The sequence below is a fragment of the Emydura macquarii genome, unplaced genomic scaffold (assembly GCF_026122565.2).
Source record: "Emydura macquarii macquarii isolate MOO-44397 ecotype Brisbane River unplaced genomic scaffold, CSIRO-AGI_Emac_v2 contig_691, whole genome shotgun sequence".
Lineage (NCBI taxonomy): Eukaryota > Metazoa > Chordata > Testudines > Chelidae > Emydura > Emydura macquarii.
Window position 1 is genome coordinate 9,319,926 of NW_027130828.1, and position 20,869 is coordinate 9,340,794.

Below are 20,869 nucleotides of genomic sequence, written 5' to 3' on the forward strand. Positions count from 1 at the left end.
CACATAATCTCCTGGAGACACACACACAGGATTTACCCTTCTCCCAACACACACACACTCTCTCTATCTCTCTTACCCACAAACGCACAGACTCCCCCCCCCCCTCACAGACAGCCCTCTCTCACCCCCACCTCAGCCTCACCCCCACACTCCCCATCCCCCCACAGACCGCTGTACACCCCCCCCCCCCGCCGCCACACACTGACTCCCCGCCCCCTTCTCCCGCCTCACGCGCACGGACTCCCCCCACGGGACTACATTTCCCAGGCTGCCCTTGGCCGACGCGGCCCCGTGGTGTTCCCGGCGCTACTCGTCGTTGCCCCGCTCGGGGGGACCGGGAGGCCCGTGTAGCTGGTGGCTGCGGGGTAAGATGGCGGAGGGGGTGTTGAGCCCCGGGGTGAACCTGGAGGCCTTCTCCCAGGCCATCGCTGCCATCCAGGCGCTGCGCTCCAGCGTCACGCGGGTGTTTGACTGCCTGAAGGACGGGATGCGGAATAAGGAGACGCTGGAGGGCCGCGAGAAGGGCTTCGTTTCGTGCTTCCAGGAGAGCCTGCACTCGGTCAGCCGGGACCTGAGGCGAGTGCGGGGCCGGGGGGGGGAGGCTGGGTTTGGGGCCGAGGCGGGGGCTGGGGCTGGGGGCGGCGGGACCTCACGTGAGGGGAACCCGCCCACTGGGGGTGGGGGTGCCAGAGGCTCGGAGGCCGGTGCGAGCGGCCGCCTTGGGGGAGCCGGCGCTCAGGGGTGGGCGCGGGGGCGAAGCGGTGCCCTGCGCTCGGAGGGGAGCTGGGGCCTGAGGGGAGAGCCTGGCTTCCGGGAAGGGAGGCCGGGCCGGGCCGGGTGTATCCAAGCTTGGAGGGGGCACCCTCAGCTGGAACCCTCCCGTGACCCAGCGAGCCCCTGGGAGCGCTTTGGGCTCCCGCTATGGGCGTTTGACAGCGCTGCACCGGCCGTGTCACTTCTCCCCCTGCCTTGTGTCCTCTCCCCCCTGTCCTTGGCGTGGAAAAAGGGGGCAGAGAGCTTTACAAATAGGAAATGTGATTTCGACAAGCCCCACAACTAGCAGAGTGGGTGGAGGGCTGGCCACTCCCTTTCACTCCTGTCTTGAAATGGACTTGACGAAGTTGAGCGTCCCCTTAATTTTGTGGAAACAAGCTTATGTCAGGGCTGGGACCAGTCCGATGTTACAGGCACAAACGTTTCCCCTGCAGCATGTGAAATTAAAAAAAAAAACCTCGGGCCATTAAGGAACCTCAGAGTGACACTGACACGAAACGGTTGACACTGATTTAACTGACGTTTAACCCATTTTTGGGTTTGGACCATGGGAAAAGTAAAAGACGAGGATAAATAGAAGTAGATTGGATTTTAGAATTCTTTCAGTTTTAATAGCTGTTAGTGACTGTGTACAGTATCTGATTTTGAAGTTAACAGCACTTCTAAAAGCTACCCTTACTCAGTCTTTGGGATTCATTTTTTTGATAGGGTGCATTAGAACTAACAGGTGTGGAGCCCAGTTATCAGTTGCCTGGCTTGCTCAGGTAGACTTCTAACAGCTCATCAGCAAGGGATATTTTTGTTTCATTGTATTCCCCATATGTCTGTATTCAACTGTTGTCTCTTGTTTTATACTTAAGCCCAGGTTCTCAGGGGTATTTAGATTCCTAATTGACTTAATGTCCACTGAATTCAAGTTAGGTACCTAAACCAAGGCCCAGATCCTCAAAGATATTTATCAACTCATTTGGGCAAGACTGTCTTTTTGTTCTGTTTGTACAGCGCCTAGCACACTGGACTCCTGATCCATGACTGTGGCTTCTATCACTATGATGATGTTTACTGCAGTGACATAAGTGTATGACATTTTAGATAAATAAGACATGAAAATATCCCATTTTTCATTTTCAGCTGCTGGTTTGATTTATAGAAAAACATTGCCTTACCGACTAGGTGAAAGAGGAAGAATTTGTGGGATGCACTAGTTTTACAGTGATGCTAAGATGTGTTTGTAGGATAGGAAGCCATAGAAATTATTTTGCCCCACCTAATCTTACTTTTGTAGTTTGTATAAAAATATAATTCTGAATGAGTGTACATTAATCTCCTAAGTGACTGCTTGTCCTGTCTTTACCTTTGTGCTCCTGTGTGCCTTCTGTTTTCATTTTAACACAGGACCTTATACTGCAAGGGGATCAATAGGTGGTATTATTATTTATTATAACTCTAACTTTCTTGTATAGTAAGGGGCTACCTGAACAGATCTCTTTGCAAGATAAGGCTTCAGACTATAAACTGTTTTGGGCAGATATTCTATCTTTATTTGTTATGTAAAGTGTCTGTGGTAAGTTATAAATCACTTTACTGACTCTAAATGTTCAGAAACTTCTCAGTAGACTAGGAAATATAACATAATTCTGAAACGTAGGGTAACCAACAACTCAGTCCAGATAATTGACATTTTATTACTTACTGCCCTCCATACAAGCTGCTGCCTTGCACATAAACCAACATGATCCATAGTGAGGCTATGAAGGTAACTAGCTTCCTACTTGATTCCTTGTAAACACAAGAAAATTAAAGGTGCAGATGAACTGGAGGACTTTCTCCACTACTTTGCTAAATTTCTATTCTGATTCTATTCAGCTGATTTTTTTTCTTCCCCCTCCACACACGCAAACTGCACTTTGGGAAGTTTGCACATGGTTCCAAAATTGTGCCAAACCTTTTTTTTTTTTTTTTTTTTTTTTTTTAAATAAGTCAACCAAATTTGACAACAAAGTGTCCGTGAATAAGTTACCTTAAATATTTTCCTGTTGTGCATCTCAGCTAGGGAATGTGTTCTCACCTATTTCTGTAAATATTTAATTATTTTTTCTAAAGGCTGCAATATAATTGGGTAAATATTATTTTTATTATGTATATAACAACCAAAAGTGAGAGAGGTGCTTTAGACATGTAATAGCATATTTCAATTACTGAACGAGAAACAAGGGTCTGGTAAAAAACCTGTTGAAGTCAATGGACTTTGGATAATGCTGTAAGAAGGCAACTTAGGCCTCCTGCAAATACTTCAAAAACACATTCTTGATGTTACTACTGTGAGTGTGTCACATTTATTTGTGTGTCTACTTACAGTAATAATGTCAGCACATGCATAAATGTTTGCAGGAATGGGACCTAAAGGTAGTGTGGGACATGTAAGTCAGGGAGTGATAGTTTATGAAGGATTATGTAGCAGCAGGGAAACTGTTTGAATCCCTTAGTTCTTTAATTTTTCAATTTATGTTAATAAACACCCTCAACTGATGTTTAATGAAGGCTTTTGTATGTAATTTATTTTTTATATAGTATCCAAAAGTGAGGGAGGTGCTTTATAGGCATATATGACAACAGGTCCCTGCCCTAAAAAGCTGACAACATAAATGGACCGAATACAGACAAAGAGGAAAAGGAATGCAAAGGCAATATTCCCCCACCCTTTTTGTATTTTCCCTTTTTAATTTTAATATTTTCAAGTATATGATTCTTCACCTTGGTCTTCAGCTTTGAATCCTTCATTTGGCTTCTCTCCTGCTAAGAATTTCACAAATTGCTGCAGTAGGACCTGAATCCTGCTCTTAATTCAGTGGGAGTTTTGCTGTTGACTTCAGTGATAGCAGGATTCGGCTTTCAGGCATCAAAGGAAAAAGGACCTGATTATGGCTGTCATTTGAAATATTGTATTTCAGCATTATGGAAAGTTTCTAAAGATTATGGGATTTTTAAAATACACATTAACTTTTTATCTCTAAATGTGATGTTTGATTAACGAGATGTAAGCAACAAAAACTAAACAAGCACTATAGTAGGAATTTTGGGGGGGCAACAATAATAATCCATAGTGTTTCAGTTAAGTAGTATTTTATACAGATCTAGAAATATGCATGGTGCTTGTAAAATTGTGACACATCCCTGCCCTGTGAACTGATGAATTCGAGACTTGATCCATGCATTAATAAGCTTTTCAGGATATGTTGTGGAATCAGATCCTAAATTATTACCTCTGTTTATCTGAGGGAAAGAACAGTTAGGTTCCAATATCTTAATTAAATGGTGTGGGACCTGCCTACTTGAAAAAGACCACTTCTTTGTCTGCATGTTGTACTGCAGCAGTTACAGTGAGGGAGGTGCTCAAGCTGGGGTGAGGGGAATTTGTGATTTGATAATATTGGTGATTAAATGCTTGTCAAAATTGCCTTGTGTTCTAGACAAGCATTTTTAAAGTTTTATGTATAAATTGAAAAAATTTTCTTTTGTTTTTTAAAATCGTGAGATGTGTAAGGACCATATCTTACATGCACACTTGATTGTCACTGCACATTGTCTACAGATCTTATATAAAAGGTGTTGTTTTTTCTACTTGTAGTGAACTGGAACGTCTGAGCAATCTAGTAGGCAAACCCTCTGAGAACCATCCTCTCCATAATAGTGGATTGTTGAGCCTAGATCCTGTACAGGACAAAACTCCTCTCTACAGTCAACTACTTCAGGCCTATAAATGGTCAAATAAGGTAAAAGATGTGTATCAAAATGCTAATGAATAGATCTTTTGAAGTAATTAAATGATAAATGGGGTATTTGGTGTGCATTGATAATGTTTGGTCTGCTACAAAGGCAGAATCCTATGTACATCACAGTGTCAAGGCTGCAGAACTTGTGAAACAGAATTTAAGCTTTAATTAATTTTAAAAAAGTTTTTAGTTCTTGTTTGAGAAGATAATCTTCCAAATGTGAACTGATGTTGTGTTGTCATTGTAATAGGGCATGGAGGACTGAGTGGCCTAGTGGTTGGAATACTTGACCACCAGTCCCTTGCTTCCCTGGTCAAGGTGCCTCAGTTTTTAAGGTAGTGGGGTAGGAGGACCTAGGCCTTCTCACTCCATTGGGTCCCAGCCCAGAGCACTAGGTGAGTCAGCCCTTAAACATGGGACCCCCCAAAGGGGAGTCTACATCCATTGCCCCGGGCTACTTCCTACTGCTGTCCCTTTAGTTTTGTGGTGTGTGGGGGGGATCTTATAAACCAAGTCACTGTGGTGGCTTGTCTGTAGTAGCGCCCCTCATGAACTTTTGTTGGTGTCCTGCTGTCGTTGCAGGTTCCATAGGGCAGGACAGCCATAAGTTTGGTGGGACCAGCATCCCACAAAGTCTCTGCTTCAGTCACCCAGTTATCTCTTAGGCTAGGTGCTCTGAAGTCTCTTCCATAGTCTCCTTTAGCCAGAGAGACTGTGCTTATTTCCTGGTGGCTGCCTTTGCTGGCAGGCCAGTGATCCTTCCATCTTAGGTAGGGAGGCAGCTAGCTCCTGCCTCTTTGCCTGTCAGCCCCGAACTGAACCAGATTGGTTCTGTTCTCTTCTTTACTTCCTCCTCCAGGCCTGACATTGGCTGCAGGTACAATGGGATGGGGCTAACTAGGCCCAAAAGCTCTCTTTAACCCCTTCCCAGCTAGTGGACAGTTTCTTCATTTCTTCACAGTCGTCTGCTATCTGCAGAACTGCCCTCATTTCTCCTGGTGAGGGATAACTCTGAAATCTAATAACTTGGTGTTGTCTGTTGTTGGTCATTTTAGCACAAACATATAGCTGCTAATGTTCTTATTTGTCCTTGGATGAAGTAGCAGAATTTGTGGCAGAGGGCTGTGGGTTGCTGAGGTGGAGAACTTAGCATTCAACTCTCCTCCAAAACTGCTTGCAAGAGAGAGCTGGAGATGCATCCCTTCTCCATTGCCAAAAGCCTCCCATCCCTTCCCAGTGGCCAAAACTGTCCCTTGTCTTGCAGCTGAAACTTCCTACCTCCCTGATAATTATCAGTGTGTAGCTCTGTCCTGTAAATATAAAAATCTGTTGTGTATTTACCATTTCTGGACTTCATAAATTAAATTGAGTTTAATAGCAAAATAAACCCCACAAGGAATACTCTACTCATCACATTGTGAATTTTTATTTTTAATTCAATACAATCTTCTATTTTAATTTACCTGTAGTGCTGCAGAAATTCTATTCTGATGCAGAACACAGTATTAGTTTAATATAAAGTGTGATTTTTCTTTTTTTCCCTCAACTGACTTTCTTACTCAGCAGACCTACTCCCTGGCTGTATTCAGAGACGTAAAACCGCCTTGTTGGGTTTTGTTTTATTGATAAAAGAAATTCAAAATAAAACACAAATTCAAGCCCAACCCCTCTCCCCAGGCTTGGCTGCTTCCAGTGGGATTTTCAAGCAAAGGTTGCCAACCTATTACACACACCTACTTTAAAAGTTTTTTGTTTTTTTTTTAAAGAAAGACTACTTTGTACCCTTGTGAGCACTCTAAAGCCAGTACAACTATGGGAGAGTGTGAGGGGGATTTGTTTCTGGCTCATTGTTCATTACTAGTAAGAGATTCTGCAGCTGGAATTTAGCTAATAATTCTGATGATGATGCACAAGACAGAGCAGAATCCTCTCTGATACAGTTGTATAGGTTCTGCAGCAGTATCAGGAATAGACTATTTCTTACTGATGATGCCTGAGCAAGAAAGATTTTCATATTTCAGGATGAATTTGGAAGGCAACTTTTCATTTGTAAACTGAGCAAATTGATCCAATCTTATTAAGACCCAAACACAGAACCCCACACTACCATTTTTGCAACCATTTTTCAGAGTGCAAATGTATGTCAACATTTTATAAATCAGGTGGAATTTAGTGCTAATAGATACTTGTTTGTTTAATGAGAGGATTTTTTTCAGTGGAAACATAGTGTAAAGATCCAGCCTATTAAAAAATTACTAATTTTTACTTTATTTCTTGCCATTGGTCGTCTATCAAATGATGGAAAAATAATTTGTTTAGATACACTTCATGCTTGAAAGTAGCATTAAAAACCTCACCTTTGTGCACAAATGCTCCTGAATGAGTAATTCAGTTACCTAGATTAAATAGTTATTTCTTTAGGTAATTAACAAAGTAAATTCATTTGATAATTAGATAGTAATTGACCAAATTGTAATGAAACATTTTAAAACTTAAATTAGTAAAAATAGGCAGAGCTATGACAAGTGGCTTTCTTATTTTGTTTGTGATAGTCCATTCTGACTTCAGAAAGCATGTTACTTAAGTCTTCTGTGCACACACAGACCCATTTAATTGTTCTAGGGGAGAAATAATTAACATTTATTCTATATCCTCTGTAATTGATTTTTTGCCATTATGACTACGAGTAATAAATTGGTTAATTTGCATTTAACTAGCTACTGTCTGCTCGATGAATCTCTAAAGATTACTAATCTCCTTTCCTGAGTTTCTTGTAATCTGTAGTCACATCTTGTAGTCTTTGCAGCACTTGCCAATAGATAGATTACCTTATTTGCTAATAGCAGATCTTTCATCCGTGTGACGGCTTCAGCCATCCAGCGGCTTTGCCTGTAGCAGCAAATATTCTAGTGGTGTTCAAGCATGCTGGTGCTTAATTTTTCTTCCTTGCTAAACATGTGTTGTGAATAAATGTAATAAGCATTATTTTAAAATATGTCTTTGGCCACCTCCTCTTCCTACTGTAGATATCTCTTGTTTGAAAGGGAAGATTCAGTAGCAGTAATGTGTGGATGTACTTTCTCTCACTCTGCATTTAATTTTTAATTTGTGACCTCTTTGTGGCTTGTTTGTTGTATTTTTGATGAGCTGAGATAAGGGCATTTCCCTCTCCCTTTCTCTCTTTGATGGTTCATGCATTACTGATTGCCTGAATAACCACATGGTTGCCTGTGGATGATAAAGAAAGGGTGGGGTACGGCAAGGGCAGGATTCCAAAAAGACGTCATGAAACATAGGGAAAGCACTTGTAAAAGCCTTCTACAGTTGCATGGAGCCATATATACCTGTTTAACTTTTAAAATGATAGCGGTTTAGGTAGTAGACTAATATGTATGATAGAAAAGTTCAATAATAAGTGAGATACCTTTTGGGAGAAAAGTAGTGTAAATACGCTGTATCTTAAGACATTTTAAATAAATAGCTTTGCAATATTTTGTGTATGGGAAGGTTTTATTTTATAGACCTTAATAGAAAGTTCTCTTTTTAAAATCTAAATATTAACATGGAAAATTAAGGGCTCCCTTGACAATTTTAGATTAGTTTTATCCATCACATGTGAATGTGTATAACTGTGGTTAATGAATATTATGTGTAGGCCCACATTTCAAGTGGCAATTAGTGTCTTAAGGCTTTGGCCTAAGGCCATGTATTTAGTTTATACTTAATAGTTGTGGTTTTGCAGAGATTTACCCCAAGAACTTACTTTATTGTTCCCATGAACCACAAAACCAGTTCCTTCTAGACCTCAACAGCTATGGTTTGCCTGCTCCAGGGCTACAGAAGATTATAGTGAAAGAACTAATTCTCTCTCTAGAGAAGAGTTATCTTGGCTGTTCTTTATTAACACCTGCTATCTTGATATTTACTTATTGTAGTTTTTGCAGATGGTAAAGTTGTCCATGTAATAGAGACAGCTGTGTTCTTTGAGAACACAAAACAGCTTGTTAAATGTATTGATTAAACATGCACATGAATCTGCAAAAGAACTTTACTTTTACAGGTGTTGCCTGGCAGAGCTCACAGATTTTAGCTGGTATAAATGCTGAAAGTTGAAGCTGATCATTTATAAAGGAGGAATTAGATGGCTTTTTATTTGCTTTGGCTAAATGACTTATTGTTTTAAGTACTGGAAGAAATCATATAGGCAAATTGGGTTAATTCCTGGTCCTAAAGCACATGGAAACATGACATGTCTTCATTAGTCAGTATTTAGGTCTAATATGTGGAGGGTTTTTTTTTTTTTTTTTAACCATTTCTTTAAGAATGGAAGCGAAGTTTTTAGTTATAATTGAAGTACCGTTTCCCAAATTGATCTTCCTGTGCATTTTGTTGTAAAGCTGAAGATGTGTATTACCTCATTGTTTTCTTGTTATTTATCTTCCTGTAGGTGAAATGTTGATTGGGAGTTCGTAAGTTCTGGTGCTCCTTGGAGCCAGTAGTTATCTTTTTAACACTCACTGAGCTCTATCTAATGGTTACAAATTGTTTTCTGTTTCAGTAAATTGTGTATCTATGTATAATTGCATTTTTGTACTTTGCTCTGCCAAACAGTTTAGAAATTCAAGATTACAGTAAAGGTTGCAAGGATCCTGGCATGTGCATGTGTAGTCTGATATTACTTAGATCAGTGGTTCTCAACCTATTTACCATTGTGGGCCGCATATGCAGCTCTCTATGTATTATGTGGCTCGCATCCACACAGTATATATACTACTTATATGGCCCTGAGGATGTCACATGGATTTGCTGATTGGGCTGCAAGTGGGCCACAGGTTGAGAACCACTGACTTAGACCAATCAGCACTTCATCTGCAGAATAATACTTTTAATTGTTTTCATGTTATACAGTATGCATCCCCTGCATTATGTTAGAATTCACAGAAAAGTCTTATGGGAAGATAGTATCTTGATAATAAGCATACAGTTGAGAAACTGGTTAAAGATCAATTAAGATAGACTGAAATACTGACTAATACAGACAGTTTATATCCATATATGTGTCATACAAAAATTATATTAAAATTACATTAAGGTGGCAAAGCCAAGCATTTAAAAGTTAGGAAATGCCAGATTGAAGGTTGCCTTTGCAACCTTAACTCTGACTCCTTGTATGCATTATATTAGCCTTTAATTATATGATTGATCATGTACTATTTTTTACAAAGCACCCCACCTCATTCAGTGCATAGGATGAAGGGGTTCAGAGACTGAGGCAACTGTTTAATACTTACTTTTATTAATTCATTTGTTCCCCCATATCTTATTTACTGCATGCTGTTGAAACGCTGCACTGAGTATGGAATATTTCCATGGCTTTTTCTGTTGTGCTCTCAGATGTTAATGAATTTATCTTCACCACATCCCTGTGAAGAACGGAAGTATTGTTATCCCCATTTTACAAGTAGGGAACTGAAGCACACTGAAATTTAGGCCAAAATTTACAAAAGGCCCACTGACTTTGGGTACTTCATTGATTTACGTGCCCAAGTTGAGATGCTTATAGCCTGGGTTTTCAGAGGTGCAGAGCACCTGCAGCTCCCATTGACTTCAGCTGGAATTGAGCGCTCAGCAGTCTTGAAAATCAGATACTAGTTAGGTTGAGCTCTCCAAAAATGAACAATCAGTGATCACCTCTGAAAATTTTGTTTTAAATGACTAATCTAACATCACATATGTGATAGAATCAATGACAGAACTCAGCTCTCCTGGATCTCAGTCCAGTGCCTTAACCACAAGACCTTTATGTCCCTGTCTTACTGTTGAACACCTTTCACTTTCTGCTGCAAATGAGGCCAGGGTCTTATAGATAACAGCTTCATTCACTAAGCAATTCTGCCTTTTTTCTCTGCCCATTTTGTGCACTGAATGATGCTGTGGTCTTGTGGGAAAAAAAGAAGGCAATGGTGTAATGCAAGTCTGTTTTATAAAGTATATACAGTTATATTGGATACATGACATCTAGGCTAATTTAATTTTTAATCCATTAAAGCTTGTAATATAACAGCTATCATGCCAGCTATAGCAATGTTTGAATTTGGATTAAATTTATCATCTCTGAACACTTGACTCCAACTCATTCTTTGAGCTGGATGTACCTTTGTTCCTTCATCTGTTGCTTCTGTGAGGTTATTGCTTGTTCTGTATATTCATCCATCCTCCTTGCCCTTGGCATGTCATTTGTGTACCCTAGCCCTGTGCATGCCTGAGGCAATGCCTGTTAAGGTGTATCCATTGATTCCAGTGGAACAGTAAATGTGCTGCATGCTGTATGCCGATGGTGCTAGATGAACACTTTCATAGGAAAAATGCTTCTTATCTTAAAGGGACACTTTCAAGTAGTTAATGGAAAGATTTGACTTTTTAAAAATTAATCATCTGGTAAAGAATTTTTGCTGCTTTAAAGGGAGTATGGAGAGGCACTATGTCTAACAAGCTCCTAATCACCTCTATTCCTGGTGGTCTTAAAGTTGTATGACTGCTCTGTAGCAGCAAACTTAATTCTTGGAGTTATTAACATTAATTTTGCTAATAACAAAATTCCTAATGCACAAACAAGAACAAAGTCTTGTAAGCCCTTTACAAATAAATGGAAAAGGATGTTCAATAGGGAAAGAAGTTGAATTTTCAAACCTTCAGTAGGATATTACATACAGTAAGTAGTGTGTGTGGTGTGAAATATTGTGAATAAAACATAGCATATATTCAAGACAATAATTACATTATTTACTTTGAATTAAAACACAGAAATAAAGCACTATACTGTTCTACAGTTGTTATATAGTAAATATTTTATTATGTCTAAAATGATGCTTCCAAATTTTCATTCCTGGGACATATACAACGATGGGTGATGATGGCAGAATTTAGAATAGAATCAAAGTTACATTAGAAAATTCTGCTAATGGGATACTCGGGGAGGCAATATTATGTAGTAGTTAGAGCAAATGACTTGAAATTAGGGTTCTGGAGTCTACCACTGATTGGCTGCATGACATAAGGCAAATTACTTAATTGCTCAGTTTAACCATCTGAATAAAGAAGATTATAATTTCTTACACAGACCTTGAGACATAATTGATATGTGTAAAACATTTTAAGATCCTTAAATGAAGGGTGTTGTGCATGTGCAAAATGTTAGGAATTCATTTTTAAAACACCAGATTCTCTAATATAGAGTGTGAAGTTAAACTGAACCAAGATAGAAAATATTATTGTTAATCTATGTGTTGGACTTGAGAAATTAGACACGTTGTAGGTTAAATATTTATTTGATAGATAATTTTGTTTGTAAAATGCTTACATTATTTTATCCACAGTATTTTACAGAAATTTAAATATCTAACTTTAGAATTAATTACCCATCAATGAGTTTAAATGATTTTGTCACTTGAAAAAAAGAGAAATTACATGTTCCTTTTCTATTTATTAAATTATCGTGATATGTTTCCTTCTGAATTATTTGTGTAGATTGTGTTTGTTACAGGCCTCAAAAAGGAAATCAATAGAGCCTTATAGAGATATTCCAGACTTGTTAGGCTGTCCTTGGTAGCTTAGTATTGATTAGACACAAATATTGGGTTTAACGGCAATAAAATGCCATTAAATGTTAACCATAATATTAGAGGAGCACTGTTGAAGTAATTTTTTTTCTTCTTGATTGTGAAGTGAAGCACTCATTCCAAAGAACATTAATTTTAATTGCTGGATGCGCTCAAACATTTTGAATTTAATGCAGTTTTACAGAAGCATGGACAGTGTAACTGAATTATTATGTTGGCAGTTCTTTGGAAACTCTGGCATGTAGTCAAGATTTTTATCCTTTAGGGACTTCATCCTGTAATAATGCAGTGTCGTAATATTTTGACATGCTGTTACAGGGGGGCCAGGTTTTTCTGTAGAGATTCATTCATCCAAAGGGGAAACATTTTCCTTTCAAACCTATTGTAACATCAGCTGGGGTAATACATGTGCAGGGCTTATTGAGAAAACTTTATTATGATAGCTTGACTGTCTGGAAACTAATTGCTGTAGTCCAGTGCTTCTGAAGGTTACTCTTGGAGAGCTATCTTTGCTGTTCAGGATAAAAATGATAATGGCTCTAGTAGGTTTTTGGATCTTGACGTACTTGATGAGCAGGAGGGTGGTCTACAGAAGTGCCTGTTTAGGGGAAAGATTTTAAATGATCAAGCTTTAGAGTTGGCACTCCAGTCAATGGAGGAGCAGTTGATAATAACAGCAGTAGAGTTTAAACACTTCTGTTGGTGATCTTGTGGGAGTTTGGGCACTTGGATGCCTTGCTTAGTAATTTTCTTTGTAACCTTTGACATTGTGACCTTTCTTTCTGTGCCTCAATTTACGCTAGTGTAAAATGATATAATAATACTTAGCTTACTTCCTTGGAGAGTTTTGAGTCTGAATGTGTCTATACTGCATTGAGATCCTTGGGTAGAAGCCACTATATGGATATGAAGTATTATCCAGTTGGTCACTAATCCTGTTAATTTGTCTGGCACCTTGAAAAATGCCCTTCTAGGTTTCTAACTCTCTAATTTTAGGCAAATCTTTTGGTGAAATGCCTTTTGTCTTCTAAATTCCATTCTCCAAATATTTTGACTTTGAAAGGTTTAGGGAAGAGATGATTACTTAATCACATCCAACTGCCATAGGTGTTAATTGTTCTTTTGTGTTCTTCCTGTGGGATAGTTAGTGCCATTATTTCTAGATTTGACTCAGTGACCAACAGAGTGGTGGCAAAATTCAGGTGGAGCATAAATTCTCTAGGTGATTTCTGTGCTAGTGGGTAGCATGGAGGGAAGACCATCAAATGTGTTTATGCCAGAAATTGAGACTAACTTTGCAATAAAAATACGTCACCGGAGGACAGAAAAATCATTGGCTTAAAGGGTCATCAAGCTTCTAAAGGGATTTTATAAAAATGAGAAAATTATCTTAAAAAATTACTGTAATGATCATTCAAGAGGGAGGGTGGAGCGGGAAACTGCTGAGTATAGTGCAGTATTTACTCTTCATAGAAAAACCTAGAGCAGCAGTTGAGGAAGAAAGAGACAAGTAGGAAGAGTAGGACTACATCTATTATGTCCATCTCTCCTTTGTGAGAAACTATTTTTTTAGTGGTTTGTACAGGAGATTGCTGTGTGATCTTGAGCAAATCACTTAATCTGTCTGTGGTCCTGTTACCTACCTACTTCACTGGCACTGAGGCTTAATTAATCTTTGTAAGGCACTTTGAGACAATCAGCTGTGTATATATACAGGAGTGTATATAACTACAATATATCAGTCTCTGACATCTGATAAAATAATTTTAAACAAAAGGAAACAAATGTAAAGGGAGATAATTCCTAAATTCATATGAAGGTTGAGATACATGGTGGCTACTGTTGAAAAGTGCACAGAAGTATTCCTGCAAGTTCCTGCTCAGTAGGACAATGCATTGTAATGAAAATTTCCAGGAGGTAACTACCCACAAAACCAAGAAACTTCTTAAAAGAGCCTTTTGTCTCTGAGCATTTCAGAACAATAATGTTCACAGCATTGGTTAATATCATAGGAAAATGTATTTAATCTGTATGAACTAAATATGTAAGTAGGTATAAATATTTTGTATTTTACTTATAGTAGAATAGGAATCACCTAGTCCAGGTCTCATTAACGAGTTATTCTGTGGTTGTCTGCTGCAGAGGGATCACCTATGTTGCAGTATTTAGGCACAATGAGAATGAGTTAATAGCAGCCATAACTCAGAACTGTCTTGCCTTCCTGGAGATCTGTTTTTTTTTTTTATTAACATTAAGGTTCTCATATCCTCTTATAGTGAGTTTATTGTACTCTGTCTTAAAGAGTCTGTTGTTGCAGTTCAGTAGACACCTTGATCTCCCACAGATATCATGCTTTTGTAATGTGTGCACCACGGTGCTCTTCCTCTGCGCACAGGACCTGCTAGCTATATTTTGTGTTCTCTAAAATGCTTTCTCAGGGCTGACTTCAGTGTGGCCTTAAGAATGGAGAGTCTTTGGTGCTTGCCAGTATCAAAATTAATCTTAAATTAAATTAATCAATCTTATCTAACTATCCTGTTAACAACTTGAGAGGGTAACTTATTCACAAATTACTCTTTAAAACTTAAAGGAGTCTCTCAGATAAGCACCCTGTTGATTCTTTACAGAATATCCATATTATTTGTTAAACAGGTGTGCGCATGAGAGAGTGAGAATGTTACAGCAACAACACTGGTTTAGAAATTAAAATTCTAGCATTTATCAAAAAACTTGAATACAATATTTATAATAACGTTAGTGTTAAATGTTTAATTTTGAAAATGAGTCTGATTTTCTTGCATTTGTGTAAAGTGCCATTTTTACACATCACCCCCTTACATGGATAATAAGAACATTCACCGTTACATTAGATAGCATTAAAATTGATAAGGACTATAAACCCTCAGGCATCAGGGCAATTAGACACCCCCAACTGCTTCAGAGTAGGAAGAAATCTTCTTTATAGGCTGGCTATTCATTGTGGGGTCTCTTGCATCTTCCTCTGAATCTTCTGGTGCCAGCCACTGTTGGAGAAAGGATACTGGATTAGAGGCATTGTTGGTCTGATGCAGTATGGCAGTTCCTATGTTCTTCAGCGTCAACTGTGTTTTCACTTCTGTAGGGTGAAAGTGGAACATCCTCTTTAAACTCTAAGAAGAATTAAAATTAGAATGCTTTATAAAATGCTTTATAAAATCTGATACAGCACACAAATATACTCTTCTTGTGTGTGTGGTTTTATTGTAGTAGCTTGTGTCTCTGTAATGCTGTAGTATTTTTCAGGGCTATGATTAAAATAATGCCAGGAGCAGTACAGCTCTTACTTTCCTTAATTGAGAAGTAATACACTAATATAAAGTGAATCATAAACCCCAGCAGCTGATAAGGTGGTTGTGAATTGTTAAAAGGTTTGAAACACCTTTATTTTTTAATGCGTGATGTTTCATATGTCTCTGCTAAGTATTAATGTCCTAGCTGTTAGCACATCTCAGCGTGGATATGATTGATGTTGCTGTACTCACCAGAACACTCCTCCTCTCCCCCATCCCCTTCAATTCTTACTCTTCTCTCTTCTTCTCTCCTTCCTTTGCAAGAGCCCCATGAACCGTTCATTTTTGACTGTTTATTAAGCCAGTGAGACCTCTCTTCCTTTCTAGCTCCACTTTAATTTACATAGTATAGTCATTGCATGTAGCTGGTTAAAATGCCTTAATTTAATTCGTGTTAAAAATACAATTTGAACTAAATTGAGTCATGTACATTTACAGAAATGTGTGATTTGTATGGCATCTTGCTCATCTACGTATCGCATTGGAGCTGTAAAATAATGAAGACTAACATTTATAGAAAGTTATAAATGCAGTATGACAAAGTATAACTGGAAGGCATTGTTGTTTAGGGGTTAACTGAAGAGTCTGAAACAGGACTCCTGGGTTCTGTTCCTGCTGCTTTTATTCCTAGCACGGTCATTGATTCACCATGTGACCTTGGGCAAGTTACTTAACCTTGCCACGTGTGGTGCCTGTTAATGGGAGTAATATGTAGGGGGTAAACCTCAGTATTGCTGCAAAAATGACTATTAGTAAAATTATTTTATTTGTATAATGTTAGATATTTACAAACTTGCCTGCATCTTTATTGAATTTTAGGAGATACTTTCATGCACACGAAACTTAGAGATTATGATAGCTCACATGCTTATGTTTTTGGTTACTTATTTATTTGATATTGTCAAGCTAACTAAGGAAACTCCTCCAAAATCTCTGCTTTCTGTCAACCAGTGACAAGCACCAAAAATGTCAGAGGATGACACCTCCTTTGTCATAACCATATTTATTATCTCCAGGTGCGTTTACACAGATATGGGAACGTTGCTTTATTACATAAACACATCTTTCAAAACAGTATAAAAAAGAATAATATAAGCGTTAGTTTATGATTTATGGTATATATAGAGTACTTGATAGGAATTTGAATTGCAAGTTGTAAATGTACTGTGAATGGTAGGTTGTAAATCTAGGAAGTATTTTGTCAAAATCAAGTCAATAAGAGTGTCAAACAGGACCTCCACCTTTGTACAAGACAGCAGTTTGGAATAAACAAGATGTTTATCTCAAGAAAACAAACTTTGTAAGATATTTAGTATTTGTAATGAGGTCCACAGATCCATGACGTTGGGGTCTCTGTTCTATACAGCCTTGGAGGCAAGGCAAACTTGTGAGTCACTGGTAGAGGAGGTGTGCCTCTGCCTCTGAGAAACTGGCAGTTTTTTACCTGCCTTTTCAGCTGCACTCAGGCAGACCAACTCCTCCCTACTACAGAGAGGGACACCCATCCCGTCCAAAAAAAAAAGACGGGTAAAAGTTGGCTTAAATCCCCCAGCACTTTACCGGCGGAGGATTTCCTTTCTCCCCATAGTAACTGGGACTCTCCATGTCCCCTGTTCACCCACATGGAACAGGGGAAACAAGGAATCCTTTCCATGATATGTCCTTCCCCTCCCAGCCTTGACGTATTTCATGGCTATTCTCTTCCAGCGTCAGCCCCCCACAGTCTTCCATTGTAGCAAGTGGACCCTTTGATTCTCTAGGGTTGGAGCCTGGTGCCTCCAGGAGGGGGACATCCTATGTCCAGATCACATCTGGGATTTTCCTTGAATAAAGTGTGGGACTCTGGGAAGCCTCATTCTGAACCCAGTCCTGTGCAAATCTCCGGTGCGAAACCTTTCCTTCTCAGGTCAAGAAAACAGCTCCAAAGAGTAACCACAATATTATTCCTCTCTCTCCAGGGGAGTTTGTCTGAAATTTCTCTCTCCTCACTTGAGGAAGAGGAGGATCAGAGGAGGCATAAGAAAAAGAAGTCTCTCAGACATTTACAACCCTCTAGTCCCCCCCCAACAAAAAATACCAAGGGAAGAAAAAGATCTTTGATCCCCTTCATTCTCTGAAGAGTCTGATTTAGAAGATTCCTCTGGTAGACAGTCTGAGGCACAAAGCTAAATATATTGCCAATAGCCTGCCAACGCTCTGCCTGGGCTCCCCTCAGGCTGATCATAACAGATAACACCTTAACCATGTCATATGTCAATAGACAAAGGAGAACAATGTCTACAGTCCTTCAAAGAGAAGTCACCTCCTGATGACTTTGGCAGAGGAGAATTTACAGTCAATTCGCTCTCTTTGCATCTGAGTGAAAATGAAAGTTGTGGTCAACTGGCTCAGCAGGCAAAAATTAGATCGTTCAGAATGGAAACCACACTAAGCTTTGTCTAGCATCCTTAGCTGCAGCAGACAAGTAGGGGATTTAATATTACCCAGATGTCCAACTTCTGTTTCTTCTACATCCTCTTGAAGTGCATCGAGTTCTTTCATGAGCTCTGCTGTGAACCTGGTTCTCAGTGATATTTCAGGTCCCCTATTTGAACCACTCATAAAGGTATCTAATTACTTTCTAATGTTTAAAGTGATCTTTTTTATAGCAATCACATCAGTTTGAAGGATATCTAAGCTGGGAGCTCTCTTCCTGGAACCTCAGTACTGTACCTTCCATAAAGATTAAGTGGTACTCAAAACTGACTGTGCCATCATACCAAAGATTTACTCCAGGATCCGAAAGGCACAGGAAATTGTCCTTCCATCCTTCTACTCCACTCTATCGCACCCCAAAAGGAAATTGTGGCATGCTTTGAATGTTGGCAGAGCACTCAGAGTGTATATTCACAGTACAGTTCAGGTTAGAAAAACAAATGCTTTGTTTTTGTTTCATCATTTGGTGGTCAGAGGGAAAGAAGGCTTCAAAATCTTCCAATTCCACATGGCTAAGCTTTTGTATCTCAGAAGCATCCAAGTCCAAAAGTGTAATTCCGTCCTCCAAAATCAGAGCTCACTCTGTCAGAGCTACGTCAGTGTCAGAGGCAGAAAAATCATATGCCTCATATGAGGGCATCTGTAAAGCAGCCACCTGTTCATCCGTTCATACCGTCTTGAAATTTTACAGTCTGGTCATGCAGTTGCTGTCAGATGCTGCTTTTGGTAGATGAGGATTCTTCGCTGTAACTATTAGGAAAGGGATACCCCCTGCCCTTTCACATCTGTATGTAACTATATATAATCCTGTTCCCTTGTATTAAAAGAGACCACTGTTAAGATTTGGGCTTCTGATTCTTTTTTCTCTAGACTAGAAATTTTAGTAATTTTTGGGATAAAATTACTTGGCACTCAAGACTTTTTTAAAACATCCTTTTTTACCCCACAGATCCTTGTGGTATGTGCCTCATTTTCTCATCTCTAAAATGGGGATAGTTATGTATGTCTGTCTGTCTCTCTCATGGGGGGACATTGGAGGTGTTTGTAAAGTGCTCTCAGATCTTCAGATGAAAGGAATCTAAGAAGTGCAAACATTATTATAAAGTATAACTGATGTAAGTTTAGCATATGCTTTACATGGAATACCTTGGTGATAACTTCTTGAGGTCTTCAAATAAAATGGAAGTTTTAATAACCTTCCCCACTGCCTACCCCATTGTTGTTGTTAATAGATGTTAGTGTTTGTCATCTGTGCAGGAGGGCAGCTTGTCTTCCTAATCATCATTGGATTTTTCTTTCAGAGCAACAAGCTGAACCACAGCTGAACCACATATGAAAAATGAAGTAATTCTTTCCAGACATTTTAAATCAGTCAGATATTGCTGGTAACTAGTTAGGCTACAAATCATGCCAATAACATAAAGCGTCATAGAGCAGAAATTAGTTTTTATATAGTTCCTTACACACTCAAAATACTTTGCAAACCAGTGGATTAGACACTCTTTTTGGTGCAGCGACTATGGGAAAATGACACAAGCATTATATGCTCAGCAATAGTTAATACAAATATTATTAATATTAATACAATATTACAGACTTGGAACCTAAAAATCCACTTCATTTACAGGATTTCCCATCTTTGAAGGTCGTTTCTGTTAATAAAGCTGAGCCCTGTTTTAAGAAAGAAAAGGGCAGTTATTCTCTAAGGGAGAGGTGGAATTTTACTGCTCTGACAATGTTGAACCTGTATTATGACCAATGGAAAAGGTCAACAGTTTCTTGTTCACAATGACATCAACATACACTTATTAGTGAAAGAAGATAATGACAGAATGCACCCCTGTATTCACTCATACCCTACACACTATTGTAGTAATTTCTGTACAAGACATGCCTTGTGAGATATCATTTTGAGAACTCATAATTTGCTGATCAGTAATATCATGCTAAAATGCATTTAGCAACTTTATATATAAACTTATGAATGTAAACTGAAATCATGATTGAAGTGTGTTTCCCAGTTAAGTATGGGGAGTGGCTAAACAAGTTTCTCAAGACAAAAGGCAAGCTGATGCCCCAGCCACGTGTCAGCAAAGCTGATGGGCTATCACCTGTAAAATGACCATTCTTTAGCCAGAAAGGGAAGCAGGGACAAAGAGATCTGCATCTTAGCAAAGAAATGACATGAGATCTCCTTCCTCTGTCTCTTGATTCTCAGCTGGAAAGGCTTTTCAAAAAGGGACTGAACCCAAAAAAAGGAGGGGCAAACACCCCAAGACACCCTTCTTCTCTCCCCCTGTCCATCTCATTCTTTGCGTCTGAGAACACAAGAAGCAACTATTGAACTCTGGAGGAGCAGTCCTGGCCTGAAGAGTTTGGCCAGTAATGCTGTCAGAAGCATGTGGTGAGAAACTTTGTTTTAAACTAATATAGTTTGTTAGAAAGTGTTATATCTTTATTTTTCTGGTAACCATTTCTGACTCTTATGCTTCATTGCTTGTACTCACTTAAAATATGACTCTTTAGTTAATAAACTTGTTTTATTGTTTTATCTAATCCAGTGTGTTTGACTTAGTGTATGGGTAACTCCATTGAAAATGGTAAGATGGAGTATATTATTACCTTAAAGGAATAACACTTAATATATTTGGACAGTCCAGGAGAGGGCTGAGCAGTACAAGACATGCAATTTGAGGGAAAATCCAGCACTGGGAGTGTTTTATGGTCACCCTGAAGTATAACCCAGGATGGTGAGAGCCTGAGTGTAATCCCAGCGTGGCTGGCAGGATTCAGTTACACAGAGACACTCAGGGTGTGAATTGTGTGCTGGAAGGCTGTTTGTGAGTGGCTCAGTTGGGAGACAATACCTTGCTGGGAGCAAAAAACACCCTGGTTGCAG

General features: G+C 39.1%; 1 protein-coding gene across 7 annotated transcripts in view; it reads left to right on the forward strand.

The window, feature by feature from the left end:
- Positions 1 to 241: 241 nt before the first annotated feature.
- The window catches only part of MED27 (mediator complex subunit 27), a 175,744-nt gene continuing 155,116 nt past the window's right edge, over positions 242 to 20,869 (forward strand). For 6 of the 7 annotated variants that reach the window (XM_067541940.1, XM_067541941.1, XM_067541946.1 and 3 more), the window contains exons 1-2: positions 242 to 576; positions 4,403 to 4,547. In XM_067541940.1, coding sequence (XP_067398041.1) covers positions 371 to 576; positions 4,403 to 4,547 — 351 coding nt within the window. In that variant the 5' untranslated portion in view covers positions 242 to 370. The remainder of the gene's footprint in view (positions 577 to 4,402; positions 4,548 to 20,869) is intronic. The other variant, XM_067541939.1, reaches the window with a different exon arrangement.